The sequence below is a fragment of the Oxyura jamaicensis genome, chromosome 8 (genome assembly GCF_011077185.1).
Source record: "Oxyura jamaicensis isolate SHBP4307 breed ruddy duck chromosome 8, BPBGC_Ojam_1.0, whole genome shotgun sequence".
Taxonomy (NCBI): domain Eukaryota; kingdom Metazoa; phylum Chordata; class Aves; order Anseriformes; family Anatidae; genus Oxyura; species Oxyura jamaicensis.
This window is the reverse complement of record NC_048900.1, coordinates 26,882,592-26,895,977: the sequence shown is the minus strand read 5'-3', so window position 1 is coordinate 26,895,977 and position 13,386 is coordinate 26,882,592. Positions and strand designations below refer to the sequence as shown.

Here is a 13,386-nt window from a genome sequence, read left to right as displayed (position 1 = left end):
TCAGCTTCTTTCCTTCCCTTGTCTCCTTGCACCTTGTGATGCCCCATAGGAAAGACTCACTCCACGTTTCTTGTTCTCAGTTAGAAAAGTTTGCTGTGCTTCTCGCTGAAACTTTTCTTCAAATAACAATGCCTGAACAATACTTGGAACTGGGACTTTCAGGCTGAATAACTTTTAGAAAAACATGCACCTCTTCTTTCAATAAGCTGCAATATATAGTCTTGTCCTTTACACAGTCTCAAGAGAAATGCTGTCAGAGAACTCTGTGAAAACATTAGGATCAGTAATACTTTACTGTCTAGGTTATCAGCTGCTGTGTCCAAGTGCTACCATCACATATTGGTAAATTCATATTCCCTTCAAACTTCTTTCAGGACAGCTGAACATCAGTAACTTAACTGTAAAGCATTCTCTTCTGTGCTCAGTCATCTGGGATTACAATCAGTTCCTCCATTACTTTTGGTGTGTTTTCATTAATTAGCTCAGGGCAAATTTACGGGGCCCCTTCCTTGAAATAAATCTGAAATCAATAATGACATGTAATAAAAGATAGTACCTTTTCCTACCGTCTTGTCTTCCACTAGTAAAGGAAAATGATGCCAACTGACTTCATCAGCCTGTGAGGATTAAACCATTACTTATGTTTCAAAAATGAGAAAGTGTAATTTAAACGTTGAGCACATGAGTAAGCAGTGAGTCAATATTCAGCATATTAACTGAAGGCACTCGAAGTGATAGATTTTTTCTTGAGCCTGGCAAGACTGAGCCATAACAGTTCCTTTTATAGCTGGAGATCAGTGTGACTGAAGAACCCTCCTTCGATCCAGACGCTGAAGTTGAGTGGGCGCGTTACCTACGTTCCACTGAATGTCACCTACAGAAAATAAATAAATAAAAATCAGGATATGAACGAGTTGTGATTACCAGTTGGGTCAGCATTCAAAGAACACGGGACCGCTGGTGGCACACTGCTATCTAAAAATTAATCACAAACCTTACGAGTCAAACAGGCAGATCCATCAGTCTGTTTCTTTCCACAGACCCCATCAGGAGCAGAGGTGGACCGTGAGCTCTGACAGTTCAAATACTGTTGGTGCTCCCTAGAAAGCTTCCCTTATGCTGAATGTGAAACTGTGTCTCAGATCTCAGGCGATTATTTGTCGTAACCCTGGTGCTTTTAGTGATGCCAGCCACTGCTAACACAAGATACCAGCGACGATCTTCACAAATCTTTTATCAGCTTCCTCCTTTTCTGTGGCCATTACAGTGTTTGTTAAAACGGAGCGGTAAATGTGGCCTGGATAGTCCAAGAGATTCTGATCTCCTCACTTCCACACGGTGCCAGAGTTTGGGCAAGTATGTTTAAGAACCGTACACAAATTCAATTCATTTCTGCTTTGGGCTGTAGCAATTTTATTTTATTATTATTTTTTGCACTTATTTACGGGGTTTATTCCCCGCCGGAGGAGCCCCCCAGGCCATGAGGGCCGCGACCAGGCCGCGACCAGCCCCGACCCCATCCCCGGCGCTGCCGTCCCCATGGCAACGCCGCTCCCGTCACGTGACCAGCGCGGCCACTCCCGTCTCCATGACAACGCCCCCTACACTCCATTCATCCCCCGAGCCGCTCTTCCCCCGTCACGTGACGCGGGCAGCGCCGCGCTCTGCCCCCCCTCCCCGCCTCTCTCCCCCCCCTCCCTTCCGGGCCGAGGAGGGGAGGGGCGGGGCGGGGAGGGGGGCGAGGCGCTGCCGTCAAGATGGCGGCGCGCGGGGCGGGCAGCGCCTGAGGCCGGAGCCCGGCAGCGCCCGGAGCCCGGCGCCCGCCTCGGCCCCCCCCGGACCGCGGCCATGGAGAGCGAGGAGGAGCAGCACATGACCACGCTGCTCTGCATGGGCTTCTCGGACGCCTCGGCCATCCGCAAGGCGCTGCGCCTGGCCAAGAACGACATCAACGAGGCGGTGGCGCTGCTCACCAACGAGCGGCCCGGCCTCCACTACGGCGGCTACGAGCCCATGGAGAGCGGGCACGGCCCGGCCGGCGGCCACGGCTCCCCCGCAGGAGGGCAGGGACCCCGCGACGGGGACGGAGGCGGCGGCGGGGGCACCGGTGGAGGCGGAGGGGGTGGCGGCAGCGGGGGCTTCGACCCGCCGCCCGCCTACCACGAAGTGGTGGACGCCGAGGTGAGCCCCGGGGCGGCGGCTGCGGGCTGCCCCCGAGCCCTCCCGGCGGAGGGTGGAGGGCTGGGGGGGTGTGGGGAGCCCCCCGGGAGCCCCTCGGGGTGCCCCGGCCTCTGGCCGTGTCCCTGTGTCCGTGTCCCTCCCTGTGTCCGTGTCCCTCCGTCTCTCTCTCGGTGTTTTTGCAAGGTGAAGAGCACCCAGTGTTTCATTATTTTTCCTGGCATTCAAGGAATGCATCGCTGCCCCACGATCCCCCCCCAGCCCCGTGCCTTCTTGCATAACCCGATAGTTGACTGCAGAGCATATTTTTTTTAAGCGCCGTTTGCTCAACGCGAAGGAAAGCGCGAGTCCTGGGTGCTGTTTTTTGGGATAGGCCACGAGTTTGCACATGGAAATAGGACGAGTTCAAGCCTTTCTAAAACAAAGGCTTTAACTCATTAATTATAGCTGTGTTTTAAAAAGATGCCTGAAGCAGGAGGGGTGGCAAATGTCAGCCTCTCACGCTTCTTCCCCTTCCTCCCTGTTCTGCTTTTTCCCTCCTCTTCCACGCTTTTCCAGAACCCCGAGCTCCTTGGCCAGCAAATACGCTGATGGCTCTTTGCTGCCTGGAACGCGCTTGCAGCGCTTACCTGTAAAGCCTTCTCCTCCTCCAGGTCTCTTCTTCTCCAGAATTTCTCAGGTGCCGATGAAAAGAGCTGAGCCCAGAGGGGTGAGAGCAGAAGAACGGAGCAGCCCTGCTGTGTGGTACCCAAGGGCCACCTTGCACGGTCTGTCTCAGTGGCCCACGGCAGATGCCTGAGCACACGAATAACAACAGGCTCATGCACCTCAAACAGTATCCTGGGGATACTGAGCCAGAAGGGATATCTTTCTGCGTGCGTATTTACCCATAAAAACATACCTGAAGAATACAGGCACGTATCTCCTTGTGCATAGCTACACTTGCACAGATCACCCGTACCCAGTCTTGGTGTGTTACCTGAAGTCCCGTCTCGCAGGACAGCAGTATGCCATCCTGGTCGCTCAATTACCTGGTTTACATCCTTTGCTGGTGCGTGCTTGTGGAGTGAGCTGATCTGTGGGGCTGCGCGTGTGCTGTGCAGAAGAGGAGTTGCTTCAAATTCCCTGACTGAAGCAACAGGGAACGGGTTTCTAGCCTTTGCTTTGGAGGGTTGTGAGCGAGTGAGAGTTCTGCTGGTTGGTGTTAGGAGCTTGTTAGCCGTCAAGAGGGTGGATTTCCGTGTCAGGTATCTAGTGGTTACTGATGGGACTATCTGGGCTGTCAGTGTGACATTTAAAGAGAAGCTGTCGGTGTAAGCTTCAGACAGCTGCATTTTTTTCCCCTTCTGTTCCTATTACAAATGACACTGACTGTAAGAGTTTTCTTCTGTTACTTCAGTTTGTAAGTCTGATCCAACTTACACTGCAGTTTCCTTTGCCACCCGTGTTCTTGTTTGCTTTGATTTGTGCTCTTCTTAACCCCCAGGAGGGAAACCAAAACATTTGAATACATGCAAATGACTGCAAGTCCGCAAAGTAAGCGTAGAAGGATTGAAGTCTCTTACTGCATGAACCTTTATATGAATCCAGGCCTCAGTTTAGTAATTGGATCCATTTGCATATGAGCATCTGTCAGCTCCTGCACGTGTATGCATTACATTTTTGTCATGCAAGAGTTATCCCTGTAAAAGTCTTAAGACTTGGGATTATTTCCTCTGTTTATTTGCCTGATACTGCAGTGCAGCCTTCTGACGTACTTCATAAAAAAGGGAAAAGAAAAATTGTATATGATCAGTTCTTGTTCTTTCTATTCTTCAGATGTAATTTGGAACTGTATTTAATAAACTGCAGCTATTACTTAGGTGGTTAATCAGTAGGTAATTTTCTATTCAGGACAAACTCGTGGCCTGTGAAGCCCTACAGAGAGCCCGTTGCTCGTTGTAGTCACACGCATCGTGTTGAAACCTTGTGAGTAGTACGCCCGTACTATCTTGTGGCAACACAATTCGGATGTTATTTCTGTTTATCTTCCCGTCAGTATCCTTTCCCCTTCTAACAGCTCTGAGAGCGTGCATTCCTCCCTCTCATCGTAACAGCAATTCTAACGCTTGCTTAATGGGGAGGCAGGGATGTTTCTTGGTTTGATTTTTGGATTGTATGTATCAGTAATACGCACAAACATATAAATCAAATAGAGCACAGCCCTACTCTTCCCATATGTGTTTTTTTTTTCTGGTCTAGTAATCTCTTTTCATGACTAAGTGAACAAAAGTTAGGGGTAGATTTGTTAATTTAAACGTAACAGGAAGACTTCAGCCGTGCTCCAAGATGTGTGTGTAACAGTTCTGTACTCTGTATGTGTTTTTTTGGCTCAATGCAATTTCCTATGCAGAGAAGGGTAGCTTTATGAATGATTAGACACTTTGCATTGTCTGTAATCACTAATGAACCTGTTATGTTTGCATGTGCTTCTTTGGTTCTGTTACATAACGTTGGTCTGTTCTGTTCAGCAAGCACGGTGATCAAAGAAGGGTTTGTCTGGTGGTGTTCTTTGAGCGTATCACTGCAACCTCATAAGTGTCGTACTGATAAAAATCTTACTAATAAAACCATCTTTGCTTTGGGTAGGATAGTAGGGCCATCGCAAATCCTGTTTCAGTGGTCCAGGCTGCTTCAGGGGCATCTGGAGGTGTTACAGGAGGCTGAACTTGGAAGACAGCAGCTGTGAACTGGCCCAGCATGCACTCTGTTTTATACCAGACCAGAGATAAGGACATGCATAAACTCATTTTCACAAGGGCTGAAACTTCAGTTTCAGCAGGCTCACGTCTTCCACAGAGCACACAGCTGATGCAATTCTGAGTTAATACCTGTGGTCTGTGGAGTTGGTGCTGCTGACATGACTGTGCTTAATTAATTTGGAAATAGGAAGGGGGCTTCACGTTTCTTCCTGAAATCTCAGGAAGTTCAGCTTTAGGTTTCCAGTTGGCTTGATGTTTTTGCCCTCTGCGGTGCCAAACCACTTTGACAGGCTGAGATCACCTGCTTCTCCAAGAGGTTCCTTTGCCTGTTTGACACAACTTTCATGTTTCTGTCGGTTGGCTGAAGTAAATCTGATAAGTACATTTTGGCAGGAATCTGGGATTCTCTCGTCTTCACTCCTTAGGCAACGTACAGATTTTTACACTGTGATCTCTGGAGTGGGATGGAAGGTTATACTCATCTTTCATGTGACTGACAGATAAGCTCTTCTGTGAACTGCTGCTAAGTCCTTAAAATTTATGATGAAACTATAAATGAACGTGATGACAACGTTTGTCAGCGTGTCCACAAACTGTCCCGAGTGCCCTAAGTGCTGATGTTCACAAGCTGGGCAGGAATAGGATGGAGAGAGGCAGGCCAGGCAAATACGAGCAGAGAGCCTAAAACTGTGGTAAGGGTAGGAACCTGCTTACACTGTTTTGTATCACCCTTCCTGAAAAGAAATCTTGACTTGTTTCTAAACAGCTCCTGCGAGTCGTTACTCTGACCTTTTGGGTAAGTTGTGATCGGCGGGTTGTGTTACCTTCCAGCTATTCCTGTCTCCTTCAGCATGTGCTCTTTTGATGTTTGTTGGTGTTTTGTTTTTTTATTTTAGTTGAACGGGATCAAAAGCTCACATGCACCAGATTTTACTAGATAAGGTTTAACATAAAACTTGTCTGCAATTGCTCTTAGAAGTTACGTTTGATTTCAGGAGAAGGGGCTGTGTGGAAGGAGCCTGCCAGCAGCAGCAGCCACTACTGGCACCAGCAGCGGCTTCTCGCTGGTCACTGCAGGACTTTGGTGTGCGAACCCTCTGCCTCCTTTTGAATATCTCTGAGCATTTAGGGTGTAAAACAAGGATAATGGTTCATGCTGTGCGGGAATACGGCAGACACTGGGCTTGTGACGGTCTGTGGTCCTTGGATGGAAGGAGATGTGTTTATTTCAAGGCAAAAAAAAGCTACTTAGGAAATAGGATGGGCTTCACACTGCAGCTTTATAAATGTAAAGTCAGTCTCCTGTCCTGTAAGTAGAGCTGAGCTTCACAAAAGTGAAGTGCTGCTGGCGTTCTCGTGTGGAAGTTTTACAGTGTGGCTTGTCTAGGAATTGGCCTTGTAAAGCAATTAAGCAATCAAATAAAGCTCTGTGCTGCGTTCTGGCGCTGGGTCCTGGCGGGCTGCCACCACAGCGTCAAGTGGAATTAGTGCTTTAGCACTCCTGGGTTTCAGCATCTCTGCTCTCAAAAATGACACCCGTGGTCCTGGGGTAGCCAGAGCCTGAGCTGAGGTGCTGCTACTACATGGGTGCTTTCTTGGCTTTCGAAAGAGAAATCCCTGCGTGGCGTTTATCCAGCACGATAGTAACAGAGATGCTACAGGAAGGTGGCGAGAACAGGGGTAATTCTGAGAGGGGTGGATCATTAACTTTGAGTAAGCTTTGTTTTGAATAATTTATAAGCCTATTAACACATAATATGACTGTTGGAGGAGTCCTTAGGTTGAGTCCAGCACATCGCAGTTACTGGGACATTGGTGATGCCGGCGGAGGTAGCAGGCAGCTCTGCAGCCGGCTCCTCAGCTGGGCAGGAAGCATCTGATAAAATGTCCTCTGGAGGCACTTGCTGGTCATCTTCCCAGTTTAAAGTGCTATTCTGTGGCAGCTGTTTAATAAGGAAGTGAAACGCTGAGGAAGAATGAGAATAAAAACAAATTAGCCAGTGTTAGAAGGTAATTCCAGCAAATCATTTGGATGGCTTTTGGGTTAAGGCACAGTAGCTCTTTGTATGAAGAGGGTAGAGATGGAAAGGAAGTTCCTGTTGCTTTTGTAAACTCTCAACTTGAGAAAACCACGCGTTTCTGCTGCCATAGGAGAAGCCTTTGGTATGTATGTTTCAGTTATGCTTCATGGGGCAAATTAAAGCCTCGGTGTGCTCGGTGCTTCTTGCTGCTTGCCCTTCCTGCTTGCTGCTGTGCAGCAGCTCTCACTTCTTTTGTTCTGATGCCTGGCAGAGTGGTCTTGGGAGATGCTTAAAGGTTTTGGTCCTAGTTGTTAACCACAACTTTGCAATGAACTTGCACTCAAGCTCATTGCCAGCTGCTTTTTTGGTACTTGTTTGTGTCTCACCACGCCTCCCTGTACGCAGTGTCAGGGAACGAGCTCTCCCTTCCAGATCTTGAACGCTGGTCACAAAAGTGTTGTGCTGAATCCTTTATCCAGTGCTTCTGCAGCACTGCTCTGTCAATGCCTGGCGTTCTGGCAAAGGGGAGTGGAAGTAATGACTTAATTTTAGGCACTGAAATGCCAAACAGTTGTGATTCACTGTTTTATTGTATTAAAGCACAATGTTTATCTGATACCACACAGTTATTTTGAGGTATTTGGAAATCAGAAGTGTTTTTGTGCTTATGAAAACCTGAGGGCTGGAAGGAATAATGGTATCAACTCAGTGCCTGCATGTTTGTACTTAGGCCAAGGGAATAAATTATTTAAATATTTCAGACAATACTGAAAACACGTGTAAGATAAGCGTGTGTTTTTCCTTGATTTCTTACAAGTGGCTTTCTTAACAGAGCTTTCCATGACCTTTCCCTGGCCTACAGCTTGTTATCGAGCTTGGAAAAGCACTGCTGAAAGTGCTCGTAACAAACCTCTGATTCCACTGAATATTGGGGTAGTTGTAATACAAAAGGTTTCTAGTTTGTTTTGAGTTAAATGCATCTTCTAATTTAAACAGGATTTCTACAGAGCCTTGATTCTTGTCACTGTAACGCTTAGCGCTGAGTTCATCTCGGAACAACTAGGCAAGTACGCTGGGGAATGCTGTGTGGTAACGTTGCATCACTCTGGAAAGCTGGGGTACAGTTCAAGCACTGTTTTTAGAAAATCCTGGTTCATTTCTAGCTCTATGGGTTCCCCTCCCCAACATCCAGTTCACGTTGTGTTCTTTTTCCCAATTTTCTGTAGTTCTTGGGGTTTGGGAGATGGGGAGGAAGCTGTGTTTGTTGTAGATGATTTGTTGTGTACTAAGGAGGGCTTAGTCCAACCAGGCGTTCCCGACAGTGCACTCGTATTGCTCAGTCGAGGTCAGGTTCCAAAACATTGTGTGAAAACAGCCACTAAATAAATCAGATTTTTTTTTAGAAGGGATTTACAGTGAGGTGAGAATCAGAATCAGCTCTGCTTAGATGGGGTACATAACACAGGATTTGTTTTCCCTTAGTGGTAGACTGGGATCATTACTTTGTATTAACATGATGAAATACTATTTACTAATATTAACACTTTGTGTAATGTAGTGCATAGCAGAAATGTGAACTAAAGGACTTAATTTCTATGTGAAAAGAATAAGTGTGATACACCTAACCAACAAGGTTACTTTCTCTTAGCAGAACATAAATAACAAAAGGCATTCTTTTTTGTCACTGCACTCAGAAATTTTGCATACAGATACATTTTTCCATGGATAAAAATGTAAGGGCAAGATGCTAGAACTGCTTAGGGTGTAAAACAGTTAAAGACAATTCCTGTGCTTTGAAAATAAATAGCTGTTCCTCAATAAAATACGTAGGGATACTTTCCAGATCTGCCACTTAACCGGACTTTAAAGAAGTCCCTGAAGCTCTGGGAATACTGGTTTATAAAAAACGCTTCCCTTCCAAACAAGAAAATGTAAGTTTAAAAAAAACGTTGTCTACCTCATGCTGATGTTTTCCAGCCTAAGTGCAAAGCATTGGCTTTGATTTATTTGAAAACCTTTACGTTCGTACTCCAGTGAATCAGTTCTAGGCAACAGAATATCCTCCTCCTAACAGTTAATTAAAATGAAGGGGGAAAAATGCCATCCAGGTGCAGAAGTAAAAGCTGCTTTAATCAGCAGTCTGGCAGATAGGACTGTCAAGTCATGACTTCAGGATTCATAGCTTCTCCCAGAAGCTGGTGGACATAATAGATCAGGGAGTAGAGAGCTGCTTTTTCTGTTTTTATGGATATTTGACGTATTGCTTCTGTATTGCCTTCACCTGAGCATTTTGTGGTACTTCGCAAAACACCAGTGCATCGTACATCAACCTGCTGTGGCAGAGGGAAGTGTCATTACTGACACTCTGCAGCTGGGAAAGCTGAAGCACTCACAAATTGATTTCCTTGTTATTGGTTAGTGTATCTCTGATAAAAGTGAAAGGTAGATCTAGGGTTTTTTGTCTTCTAATTCTGGCTCTAAGGATCTTGTTTTTCGTTGCTGCTTTTCAGAGCAATTAAACTTGATTCTCTTTGTTAGTATATAATAATAATATACAAAGGTTGTTTTTGTTTGTTTGTTTTTTGTCTTAGCAATACGGTGAAACATCAAAATCCTGTTTTCTTGCCTGTGAAATGCTGAAATCACATGAAAATCACTTACCGGAGAAGCACAAGGGAAGGAAACAGATCTGCTGGTATTTTACAGACTCTGGTCCTGTTGCTTATTGAAAGAAACACAACTTTCTGGTTCAGTTTGAGAAATTATACTAGATTCAAGAGCACCTAATGGAACTTGGCTCGAGTGACACTAGATTGCGCTGATAGCCTTCAGAATCAAATTAACAAATTTAATTTGTAACTTGACTGTAATTTCATTGCTAAGAGCGCCAATTAACATCAAAATACAGTCTTAAACTCCTTGTTATTTTATGTAAAGTGACCGGCATGGTAAGCGTCAGTGGCTTTAGTTAAACGCTGTTTGATGAGTTAATTAGCTGAATGCTACGGGAATACGTTTTGAAGCTTTGAACTGCAACCTTTCAGCGATTGAAGTTAATTTATATTTCACTTCTTATGTGAGCGTTAGTCTTTGTTCTGTGTTAGTCTGCCTTGGAAGGGTTTTATGCTCAAACTTGGGCAGCACATTGTTCATCAGGTATTTAACAATCTTTCTTTATTCAGACTTGCAAACAACTGGGGGAGGTGCCAGGCCCCCAGAGTGGCAGTCTTGGATCAGCACTTGAAACTGTTTAAGTGAGAATATTTTTCGTGGGAATCCGTGTGTGCATGTATGGTTATAACTGCATTTGTGCACCTTGAGAATAAGCCCCAAATAGCCTCATGACCCTGCTAAAATGGAGGAGCCTTCAGGGCTCCTGGGTAGGAAGAGATACAGGCATGGAAAAGGATGTTAAAGGTTTATTGGTAAATGCTTTTTGCTCTCGAGACTTGAGCGAGCTGCAGAAGAGAGAATTGTTGCAGAGCGTGTGATGTGCAACGTGATTTTGTATCTCAGAAAACAGATGGTTCCTGAAAATTTTTGAACAATCAGTCTTTGGATGACCGGTTAACTGCCAGGACTAGTCTCACTGCTTGTATACTGTTCTGCTGTTGGAAAGGATCCCTATGAATCCTTAACTTGTCAGGTGCCGGTTTCTGCATCAAAAAAAATACGTGGTGCCAGAAATGAGACCCAAAAAGCTACCTTACAAGAAGCTGACATGGGCTTGTGTGCTGTTTCTTTTCTTGTATAGCATATTTTATCCAAAAGCATTTATCTCACCTTCGGAAGGCCATCAGTAGGTTCTGTTGTGACAGTTCCTGCCCCCTGTTACAGCGTGCTAGCTGTGGTTACCTGTTCAGAGCTGTGATCTGCATTTGTGAACGTCAGAAGGGCACGTAGGGTCTTCAGTGGGTGTTAGTGAGCCAGCATAAAATTGTGGAAAAGCTTATGTTGCACCTTGCAACCTTAATAAATCCCTCGCTTTAAAGAGCGGTGCACAAATTGATTTAAAAGCTGGATGGGGAGCTGCTTGATTTTTGTGCAGAAAGACACTAATTATGAAAGAGCAGCAATATGCTTTTAGAGAGACTTACTCAGACTGGGTATGTTGTAATAAACGAGATTCAGTCTGCAGAAATACGCGCTGAACATGGAGATACTCTCCGAGGGCATTACCTTTATTAATGGTCTGAAGCAGAGTTTGAGTTTGACTTTTAAACTACCTGGGCATGGATTTGAGCACGCTGCAGGTTTCATGCTAGCTGTGAAGCTGCTTTAATGTGATACATTCTAAAATTAATCCATAATTAATCTTGACGCTTTCTGGGAAGGATTTTAGTAGCAGAAAACTGACGTGTAAGAATGCCTTGTCATCTGTAATTAACAGAACGTGCCAAAGACATGCTCCTTCAGTGCAGACGGTTCCCTTTGTTATTAGGGCAATATTTCCAGTACTGCACCCACTGTTATTGCTTGTGTAAAAGATCTTTTTGCTATGTTGCTGGTAGACTCAATACAGCAATAGGCCAGTTGTGTTCTTAGCCCAGCTGTTACGGTAATGTCCTTGTATGTGAGTGCACAGCGAAGAGGTATTACTTCACTCCTTGTGAATTTCCGTAATGCTGCAGGCACTGGCCATGGCCTGTGGGGAGAGAAATAACGAGCAGCTCCCCGGAGGTGCAGATGGGGAAGCAGAACAACAACACGTGGAGTTCTCCAGCACCAGCTGAAGGTCTGTGCTGCTGTTAGGATGTACCTCTCCAACACTAACGTTAATAATGAATATTTTTATTTCACACGGTTACCTTCCTCTAAGGATTGGAGAAACCCTGGCTAAGTTAATGTCACCGTTTGTTGAGATGCTTCTTTGCTGCGCTACACATCTAGGCTGAAATGCAGTCTGTTACCTAGTGACTGGATGCACGCACTCCAGTCAGTCTTCCCTTATTAAACTAATTGTTGTGATCTGTACTGATGCCATAAGGGCTTTCTTTATAAATGCACATTCATTTTCTGCAGAAATTGAGTCGTGTTCAGTGGTGGGTATCCTCTTCAAAAGCTGTAGACTTAAGTGGTTGTTTGATCACTACAATGGGATATTTCTTGGAGAGCTTTTGCTTTTAAATACCTTCAGTCTTTTCATTTGGTCCTTTGGACATCTCCAAAAGTTCAGGTATTTAAATGAGGGATGACTTGCTAGATCAAACAACGAAGCAGGATATCCAGCTCTTTCCAAGGAAGTGCGGCATCCCGTAGTGGCAAACCTGGGGCTGAACGTTTAGTAGAGGGTTGGGGAAGGTGGCACCTTGCTTCCCAGCTGTGTTTTCTTGCCTGGGTACGATTTGGTGTTACTCCTATAAATGTTACAGCTGCTCTCCAGAACCTGTTATTAGGTACAGCCTGTGTGCTGTTGTCACCTGCGCTAATTAACTTCATAGGGTGTGCTCTAAACAACTGCTGTTCTGTTGGTGTCACGTTTTTGAGTCATTATGAAAGTGAGTATGATATATCTATGTCTTAATTAACAGGTCTAATCCTACAATAGCAAGTGTAGGGAGAGCTGGATGCACACTTCTCTACACAAATATCATTCCCTGTGCACCACAGCCTCCCGAGCTCAGATGTTTCTTCGGGCTTTTTCCTTTCTATTCACTCCATTTGCTTTCCTGGCACTATATTTTACTGAGATGTTTCCTGCTTGTCCTGTCCCCCAGCGTGTCCCTGGCTGCTCTCCTGTTACCACCACACGCTCGTGTTTTCCTTGGCCTCTAGCAGCCGCTGCCGGTCCTGCTCCAGGCGTGCTCCTTCCCGCCTGGATTCACGGCCTTCTGGAAGCCACAGAGAGCCCGTGGGATCTCTTTGACACGTGGGGTAGCCAGCATCAACATGAAGTTAAAAAATAAGACAAGAGAACTTGTGTAGTATTCCGTTTGGTACTCCTGAGGCAGTTGCCTCATCTGGCGCTTAACGAAGAACAGAGGCCTAATTCCAAGTGCTGCCTGTGCACAGAAATAGCTGCTGTTAGTGACACGGGCAGCAAACCTGAAAAGCTGAGCTGCAGGAATGTGCCTGCTTCTTCCCTGTTCGCCTTCCAGAAGGCTTTCCAGTAAGTTATTTTGACTTCAGGAGAAGGACCATAGTAGCTTCCTTGCTGAGCAACTATATCTGAGACTTGATGTTGCCTTTACATGATTAGCTGCTAAAAAAATCCCGATCAACTGGATTAGTCTAGTTTATTTTCAATGTGATTGGGTGAAGGGGTAAAATTGGCCTCCCTTAAAATAAACTATTTCATAATCTCCAGCAGTTGCTGAACGGAAGATTAATATGCACACTTCTGTGAAGATCAGGGCTTGTGCTCTAAAGTCTCTCAGGGACTAGAAGCACTTAGCGCTTGGCTCTAGGATCTGATATGCTAAGGAAGAAAATTTGCCATTTAGAGA

At 45.5% G+C, this 13,386-nt stretch overlaps 1 protein-coding gene across 3 annotated transcripts in view; it reads left to right on the top strand.

The window, feature by feature from the left end:
• Window positions 1-1,717: 1,717 nt before the first annotated feature.
• Window positions 1,718-13,386, top strand: part of USP24 (ubiquitin specific peptidase 24) — a 60,387-nt gene continuing 48,718 nt past the window's right edge. For all 3 annotated transcript variants that reach the window (XM_035333018.1, XM_035333016.1, XM_035333015.1), the window contains exon 1: window positions 1,718-2,181. In XM_035333018.1, the coding sequence (XP_035188909.1) occupies window positions 1,849-2,181 (333 nt within the window). In that variant the 5' untranslated portion in view covers window positions 1,718-1,848. The remainder of the gene's footprint in view (window positions 2,182-13,386) is intronic.